Here is an 8,895-nt window from a genome sequence, read left to right as displayed (position 1 = left end):
TTCTCTAGCTTGCTGTCTTCCCTCAGAGTGATTCAGCGATGTAACTACGCGTGTTTCAGTTTATACCCATTTTACTGAATGCAGCCACTAGGTGGAGCTGTCTTCCTTCTGCCGTCAGCACACGGCAGAACTCAGTAATGAGTCTCCCAGGGGCTGCTGACGTCACCAGTGATTCACTACCGGTGCGACGGCGAGCAGGACCAAACTTTTTGTTTGGGCTTCCGGCTCAGCGGCCGCCATTTTATGTCGGCGGTTGAGGTAAAGGAGGCGTGGTCAGTGGAAGAGGGTAAGCCTGCGGCGGCCGCAGCTCTCCTCCAGCCAGCCGGCGGGGGAGGAGGAGTAAAAAGAGGGCGGCGGCCGGGCTTGGCTTCGGCTCCACATGGAGTTGGCGGCGGAGCGACCCTGGGAACGGGCATTTGTAACAAACGGCCTTTCTCGGCACCTCTCCCCGGGCAGGCTTTTCGGGAGGGTCTTGGAGGTGGCTAACTGGGCTGGAGAGGCGGCATTGGGGCGGATGCTGGGGCGGAGCCGATGTTACTCTGTCTTGCCTGTGTTCTGAAATCTGACCTCAGGGATCCGGAGGCCCAGTTCCTACCTTTAGAGCCTCGGGTCCAACAATTCTAGCCAAGAACCTTATTCCTTCACAGGTCTAGCTTGTTATAGCACCAGGTTCAATATTCCCAGTCAGTGTATTACATTGAAGACCTTAAACCAAAATTACTATCCTCACAGCTTCCAAGAGGAACCGGAGCCCTGACAATGTCTGTTTCCCTTTCATTTCCCTAAAAGAGACCTTTCTCTTAACATCTTTACTCACACTTCACTCCCTTTTTTCCTCCTCCTAATCACCTTTCAGAGCTAAAAAAGTACAACACTATGGAATACCACAGACCCTGACTCGTTCTCAGAGACCCCTTCCTCACATCTCACCCAGGTAGTCTCATCTGTCAGAGATCACTCTGTACGCAGCATTTCTACTTAAAATATATATATATATATATAGTTTTAGCATTTCCCTTTATAGACCTTTATTATGTGCCGTTGAAGACCTTCCTTCCTATGGCATCTTCAAGAAGTGCTCCTACACCCAGCATTTCTACTTAGTCGTCGACCTTCCCAAACTCCATTTTATAATTTTCCATCAGAAACACCTCCGAATCCAACTTTGTCCTTCACTAAAATGCTTTACTACTAACCCAATATCTGCTGTTAGAAAATACCCCCCTCTTCATCGTCTCAGAATTCTTTGCAGATAATCCCAAGTATCTTCTCTCAGAAGCTCCCGGGGGACCAGATACCAGGTAGGAATTCTTCAGATACATAATCTGGCAGACATCCTTCCCTGCACCAGTATTTGATAGACCCTTTCAAATTTTGGTTCTCACCAGCCCTATCAGAGACTCACCTTCACAGTCTTGCCCAGGGCTCTACCTGTGCATTCAAAAGCAAACAGGTTTTCCCACCTTCTTTTAAGATCCTGTTACTCCACATCTTGCCTTATAGTCTCCCCTAGGGCCTTTCCAGTTGCCAATATCTTCATTCACAAGCCCTCAACTTCTGCTTTCAGCCTCATAGGCCCCTATATCGTTATCATACAACCCCTCCCCCAGCACACTTCCATCATACTAGATCCCCTTCTCAGCATCTGTTCAGCCTGCATGGTGCTCTGCATCATTAGTCACAGAAGCCCAGCCAGACTTCTCAATCTAGCCAGTGTCTGCTCACTCAGTCTTTTAGTCTGTTATCTTCCTGAAACTTTTTATCCTCCATTCCTAGGGAAAAGGAACTGTCTGAGCTCAGCCTCCTCTTTCCTCCCTCTCAGAGTAGCTCTAGTACCTAGCATGTCTTCATGTTTCCGTTCTTGAAATGAGGATGCTAGTACTTAAGTCTTTCTCTCCACCAGAGTTACCACTAACAAAAGAGAAAAGCCTCCCCGTATCTGGCTCCTTTGTCTAAAGATGTCCACTTTGCCACTATTGAAGAAACGTTGTATGTCTGGGCCTGATCCAAAAGCAAGTTCTGATTGCCCTTCTGCGTGTTCTGTAATGTTCAAAGTGCCATCAGAACCGACCAACGTGAGTGTCTTTTCCCTAAATCTTGGAGGTGGGATGGTATTGTGGTTGGTGGGAAAGTACCTCTTATTTAAGCGTTTTTTTTTTTTTTTTTTTTTTTGCTGTCTTGCTGAAACTCTTTTCCCCTCCATTCCTAGGGAATGCCAAAAACAGGCAGTGCAACAGACATAGATGAGGGTCTTTACTCCCGGCAGCTGTGAGTATGGCTGAGCCTGGGAATGCGAAGCAGGAGGGGGGCACAGAGAGGATAGAGTTGGGTGGGCCAAGCCCTGACCTAGAGTCTCCTTCAAATCTGGCAGGTATGTCCTGGGCCATGAGGCTATGAAGCATCTCCAGACTTCCACTGTGCTGGTGTCGGGCCTTCGGGGCCTAGGGGTGGAGATTGCGAAGAACATCATCCTTGGTGGGGTCAAAGCTGTCACCCTCCATGACCAGGGCACTGCCCAGTGGGCTGACCTCTCATCCCAGGTACCTGTTCCTGGATCCCTTCCCCTTGCCCAAGCACCAAACCCCCTGGTGTCTGCATTCACTTCACTTCTTTCCTTCTTGTACCTCCTTGTAGTTCTGCCTAAGGGAGGAGGACATCGGTAAGAACCGGGCTGAGGCATCACAGCCCCACCTTGCTGAACTCAACAGCTATGTGCCCGTCACCACCTACACTGGGGCCCTTGTTGATGACTTCCTTAGTGGTTTCCAGGTACGTTGCAGCATCACCCTGCCTCCTGACTTACACTCTCAGATCCTTTTCCTGGTTGGTTTGCTCAGTATTTATTTAATGGACCAGCCCTGTGGGTGCTTGCCCTGGGGTTTCCCAGAGAACTTGGGCACTGGAACTCCTGATGCAGCAGTAGGAACTTATCCTGGTGAATAAGGAAGGGAATTCAAAGATTCCCTACAAATCATCGCTGAGCAGGCTTTGCTTTGTTCCGTTTTGTTTTATTTGAGAATTGAAGCAGATGAGTGTAGGATTTGGGGATAAACCCAAACTTTAACTGGGAACAGACTGTGACCCGTTGTTTGACTCCCAGGACATGCAGGGTTGTAGGCAGGCAGGAATGGGTGTTATTCAAATAAGTGAATTAGTTGGTCTTCAAATTCCGTCCTCCTAATACTGCTTTACTTTTCTTGTCATAGTGTGGGGTTTCATATTTCTCTTCATTGAGTTTTACCCTCACTGAGTATGACATGCATACTTTGTAAATATTTGTAGAAAAGGTCTGAACCAGTAAGCTTTAGTCCTGACATTCTGCCAACCCCTGGCCTGCCTTTCTCCTTTATTTTCTTATTTCCCTTCACCCCAATGCCAGTCCCTTTGCATGAGCTTCCTTCTTGTTACAGGTGGTGGTCCTTACCGACTCTTCTTTGGAGGACCAGCTGCGGGTGGGTGAGTTTTGTCACAGCCGTGGAATCAAGCTGGTCGTGGCAGACACTCGGGGTCTGTTTGGGTGAGTGCCTGCTTCTGCCTTTATCCCCAGCTCCTCCCAGGCCCCAGGCTAAGACCCCCTGGTTCCCAGTGCTGTAATGCTACTCTCAGCCCACCAGGTTTTCCATTCTCCATGTTCACCTCTCCCCAGTTGGCACGAGCACTGATTGTGGGCAGTGATGGCTAAGCTTTCTTAGGAAGTATTCACTATGTCTAAGGGTCTCAGGCACCAGTCCTGTTGTGTCCTTTTACAGGCAGTTGTTCTGTGACTTTGGAGAGGAGATGATCCTGACGGATTCCAATGGGGAGCAGCCTCTCAGTGCTATGATTTCTATGGTTACCAAGGTAAGGAGATTGGCCCCAGGGGTTCTGGCAGGCATGTGGGTAGCCATAGTCCTCCTTTATGCTCCTGGTACCCTGATCCTACCTCTGAGGCTTTCTTTACTTCTCTTCCAACCAGGACAACCCTGGTGTTGTAACCTGCCTGGATGAGGCCTGACACGGGTTTGAGAGCGGTGACTTCGTCTCCTTCATGGAAGTTCAGGGCATGAATGAACTCAATGGCATCTCTCCCCTAGAGATCGAAGTCCTGGGTATGCCAAGACTGGTGGGGCAAGAAATGGTTGCCCAGATCAAAGAGAGAATTGTCCCTGTGGTGTGGGCTGACCCACAGCCCAAGAGGTGACACATATCTGTAGTCTTGACTTGTACCAAAGTCCAAGAGGAGATGCCTCTCTGAAATCTGACTTGGGACTTAGAAGAGATGTGTCCAGGTAGCCTTAATAAAGACATGTGAACTGAGCTACAGGCAGAAAAGGTTTATACCACTAGTATTTGATTCCATTATTATTTTTTGGCCCATTGACTATATCTCTTTCTTTCTTTAAACCGTTTTAGAATGTATAGTATAACAATCTCTAAGTAATACTTCATCACCGCACATATTAAAGAAAAACTTACAACAAAATATTTCCACTTTCTGGTTCACCATTTGCTGTCGTCGTATATTTTGTGTATGCCATAAACTTCTCAATACATTATTTTTGACTTCACAGTTATATTGTTGAAAAGATTTAAGAAAGTTTGTTTTTACCCACATAATCACCATTTCCAGTATACTTTTCTGTGGCTCTACATTTGCATCTGATGCCATTTTTCTTCTGCCAAAGAAAGCCTTTAATGTATGTTGTGGAATGGGATCTGCTGGTGGTGATTCTTTTAGCTTTTTAATGCTTGAAATCTCATTTTGCCTGTGTTTTTGAAAGTTGTTTTTACAGAGTGTAGCATTTTAGATTTCATTGCTTTAAAGATACTGCTCTATTGTCTTTCCTGCCTTATTTTCCACAGGAAGTCTACTATTCTTATCCTTGTTTTTCTGTATCTAATGTGCTTATTTTCTCTATCACTGATCTTAATCAATGGGATTATGATATACATTAGTATAGTTTTCTCCATGTCTCTTTTGCAGTTATTAAATTTATATTAACTATGGGTTTATAGTTTTATCAAATTGGGAAAATTTCTGGCCATAATTTTTTTTGAAAATATTACTTTCGCAGCTCACTGCCACCCCATTATCTCTTTCCAGAACTCGAATTACATGTATATTAAGCCACTTGACTCTTTTGTCTTTTTCTCCCACTCTTCGTTGTATTTCGGATAGTTTCTTCTACTTTGTTAAATCTCCTGATTTTTTCTTGTGTGTTAATTTTGTTAATCACATCTGTTATGTCAGAGCACTGGTCAAGAACATTAAAACAACTATTATAAATATATTTCACATGTCAAAGAAATTCCCAACAAAGGGGTGGGCCGAAAGAGGTTTTGAAGAAATAATGGCCAAAAATTTACAAATTTGATGAAAACTAAAGCCACAGATCCGTGTTCTGGTAAGTTTTGATGGATGGAAGGTAATTGTGAATGTTAGTTTTTTGGAGTTGTGTTTTGTGTTCCTTTACTATTTTTGAGTTTGTTCTAGAGAAATTATGTAGCTGCCATTGGATCCTTTCAGGGCTTACTTCTTTTTCTCTAGAGTGGCATTTAGACATAGGGTACCTGTGCTGTCTGAAGAAATCAGCGTTGTGTTTTTGTTGTTTTTTTTATGATGTACTATACCTTATTTATATTTCTTAGTTGAAGGATAGTTGATTTAATGTTTAATGTTGTGTTACTTTTTGCTTTACAGCAAAGGGACTCAGTTATCTATATATACATTCTTTTTCATATTCTTTTCCATGATGGTTTATCTCAGGATACTGAACAGAGTTCCGTGCTCTACAGTAGGACCTTGTTGTTTATCCATTCTGTATATAATAGCTTACATCTGTTAACTCCAAACTCCCACTGTATGGGGGAGGGGGTTAGGGGAGGAAGGGAGTGGGAGGTTTTCCCATTCCTGTTTTGATAGTGCTGTTGGTCTTGGGAAGGAATGAATTGACAGATAACCCTTCATTCTGTTCATCCCCCAGGTCCCTACACTTTTAGTATCTGTGATACCTCCAATTTCTCTGACTATGTCTGTGGAGGCGTTGTCAGTCAGATCAAAGTAACTAAGGAGATAAGCTTTGTGAGTATGAGCAGGAGGGTGTGCTGTAGGGTTCCAGGCATCTCTACGTTTTTTACTTTTTTCATTCTGATATCTTGCTCTCCAAAGAAATCCTTGCCCACCTCACTGGCAGAGCCAGACTTCGTGATAACAGATTTTGCCAAGTATTCTCGCCCTCCTCAGCTGCACATTGGCTTCCAGGCCCTGCACCAGTTCTGTGCCCAGCATGGCCAGCCCCCTCGGCCCCACAATGAGGTAGATGGGTGGGCAAGCCAGCCAGGTCCTTGAACCAAAGCTCCACTATGCCTCTTCATCTATTTAGTTTTTCTACCTCTCCCTCTCCCCACAGCGGTGTGATTGTTCTTTTTCTCCTTCCAAGAGGATGCAACGGAACTGGTGACCCTAGCACAGGCTGTGAATGCTCGAGCTCTGCCAGCAGTGCAGCAAAAGAGTCTGGATGAAGACCTCATCCGGAAGCTGGCTTACGTGGCTGCTGGGGATCTGGCACTCATAAATTCCTTCATTGGGGGCGTGGCTGCCCAGGAGGTTATGAAGGTCAGTGCGAGTGGAGAAGGACAGTGCTGGGAGTGGGCCAGGTTCCTTCCTGGCCCTGCTGCTTGCTGTCCAGGTCTGATTAACCAGTGATCACTTCCTCTTTCTTACCCCCTCCTCAGGCCTGCTCTGGAAAGTTTATGCCTGTTATGCAGTGGCTGTACTTTGATGCCATTGAGTGTCTCCCTGAGGACCAAGAGGCCTTTACAGAGGACACGTGCCTTCCAGTATGTGATTGGGGCCCATGGAGAAGGCATTATTGTGGTTCTTTTTAAGGTGCCTTTTCTCTAACCCTCTCTTCTCTTCACATGACTCAGTGCCAGAACCGTTATGATGGGCAGGTCGCTGTATTTGGCTCCGGCCTGCAAGAGAAGCTGGGCAAGCAGAGATACTTCTTGCTGAGAGATCCTTTTGGTCAAAAGCTACCTTTATGTCCCCTAGCCTCTGGCCACCTCTTCTGGAGTCTCCTCTTGGCTTACAAGGGAGGGTGTTTGGTTGTACCCTCATCTCATCCCTTTCTCCATTTTCTTCATACCAGGTCCTTTATTCCCCAGTCTTGTGCCTCTTTCCTTAGATGACCATGGATTTTTATGGCCCTGGGACTTAAATATGCAGTAGTAGATCCTCTTACCCCCTCTTGCCGTCTCCAGGGGGAGTGAGGACTGGTGAGTGGCTTTGTTAGGCCAGTGACCCTAACCATCTTCTGCCTCTCTTCTTGGCCACCTCCCAGGTGGGTGTGGGGGCCGTTGGCTGTGAGCTGCTCAAGAACTTTGCCATGATTGGGCTAGGCTGCGGGGAGGGCGGGGCAGTCACCATTACAGACATGGACACCATAGAAAAATCCAATCTGAATCGACAGTTTCTGTTCCGGCCTTGGGATATCAGGGTGAGTGGAATGGACATGGTAAGTAATTGAGCTTTGTTTCTCACTTTTCTCCTGTCTTTCTTTTTCTTGTTATCTGTCTTATTGCCTTAGGACGTGTGTGTGTGTGTGTGTGTGTGTGTGTGTGTGTGTGTGTGTGTGTGTGTGTGTGTGTGTGTGTGTGTGTGTGTGTGTGTGTGTGTGTGTGTGTGTGTGTGTGTGTGTGTGTGTGTGTGTGTGTGTGTGGAGGTTGTGTGTATCTTATCTCCGTAGAACTGGCTCTGGTTTTCATCATACCAGGTGAGAGGCTTTCTTTAATTTTGTGTATCCTTTGTTCATTGGTTGAACCTGTGCAAAGTAGGAATGGAACTGGCATGTTTGTGAAATAAAGAGGAGCATATGATCTGGGCTTGCTCCCGTTTTACTCTTTGTGCTTTACTCTGTGCTTTGTCCCACAGTACTATAACCAGCAGTGGACATTGTGGGATCGCTTTGAGGTACAGGGGCTGCAGCCTAATGGTGAAGAGATGACCCTCAAGCAGTTCCTTGACTACTTTAAGGTAAGGCCCTTTGACTCACTGCACCTGTGGTGTTGGTTGCCCAGGTTACTGGTACTGTCCATCCCAGTGACACTGTTGCCCCTCCTCCTTTCCACCCTCTTCAGACAGAGCACAAGTTAGAGATCACCATGCTGTGCCAAGGTAGATCCATGCTCTACTCCTTTTTCATGACAGCAAGCAAGCTCAAGGAACAGTTGGATCAGCCGTGAGTCGGGCCAGTGGGAAGGCAGAAACAGGTCCTGCTTGGGGTGGGAAGCATCAGCTAGCTATGCGACTCATATTCACTGTTCTCCTTACTTTAGTTGTCTCTGTAAGTCCTTTCCTCTCTTTCTACTTCCCTGACCCTCTTTTTCCTCACCCCAGGATGACAGCAATAGTGAGACGAGTATCAAAGCAAAAGCTGGGACACCACATTCAAGCACTGGTGCTTGAGCTGTGCTGCAACGACGAGAGCGGCGAGGGTGTGGAGGTCCCCTATGTACGATACACCATTCGCTGATCCCCTCTACACCCACCTACCTCATTCTCAGTCAAGTCAATCTATTTCCGTTTCTCTCATAGTTGTGGCCAACGCTGAGCCTTAAGTTCTTCTGAGAACTTTTTGTTGTTGTTGTTGCTGCTTTCTAATGTTTGGAGTTGGAATTCTTAATAAAGAGTTATTAATCCGAGTGTGTCATATCCTTCTTTGGTCAAAGGCCTGTACCCTGTTGTCTGTGAGAAAGACCAGCCTTTCTTTAGCTCTGTAGGTTCAGGTGATAATACAAAAGGCTCAGCCTCTCCGCACCAGCATGGAATTCACCTCACATCCAAGCTTATGAGAAAAGATTAAATCCAACTGTTCTGGTAAATCATTGGTTTGCAATTTTTTCCTTTGTCCTCTC

General features: G+C 46.2%; 1 protein-coding gene across 1 annotated transcript; it reads left to right on the top strand.

Moving 5' to 3' along the window:
- Positions 1 to 228: 228 nt before the first annotated feature.
- On the top strand, positions 229 to 8,682 carry LOC117310652 (ubiquitin-like modifier-activating enzyme 1). Its single transcript, XM_033850356.1, is given in 18 exon segments — positions 229 to 286; positions 1,241 to 1,301; positions 1,904 to 2,075; positions 2,210 to 2,268; positions 2,372 to 2,540; positions 2,635 to 2,769; positions 3,411 to 3,517; positions 3,750 to 3,840; positions 3,956 to 4,088; positions 5,964 to 6,061; positions 6,149 to 6,295; positions 6,422 to 6,595; positions 6,715 to 6,819; positions 6,910 to 7,164; positions 7,275 to 7,478; positions 7,913 to 8,014; positions 8,119 to 8,219; positions 8,378 to 8,682. Coding segments are annotated over 18 exon segments (2,292 nt in total). The 5' UTR covers positions 229 to 243; the 3' UTR covers positions 8,514 to 8,682.
- Positions 8,683 to 8,895: the final 213 nt, after the last annotated feature.

This window comes from Tursiops truncatus, assembly GCF_011762595.2.
Source record: "Tursiops truncatus isolate mTurTru1 chromosome Y unlocalized genomic scaffold, mTurTru1.mat.Y SUPER_Y_unloc_1, whole genome shotgun sequence".
In the NCBI taxonomy this organism is placed as follows: domain Eukaryota; kingdom Metazoa; phylum Chordata; class Mammalia; order Artiodactyla; family Delphinidae; genus Tursiops; species Tursiops truncatus.
This window is presented reverse-complemented; position numbering and strand designations above follow the sequence as displayed.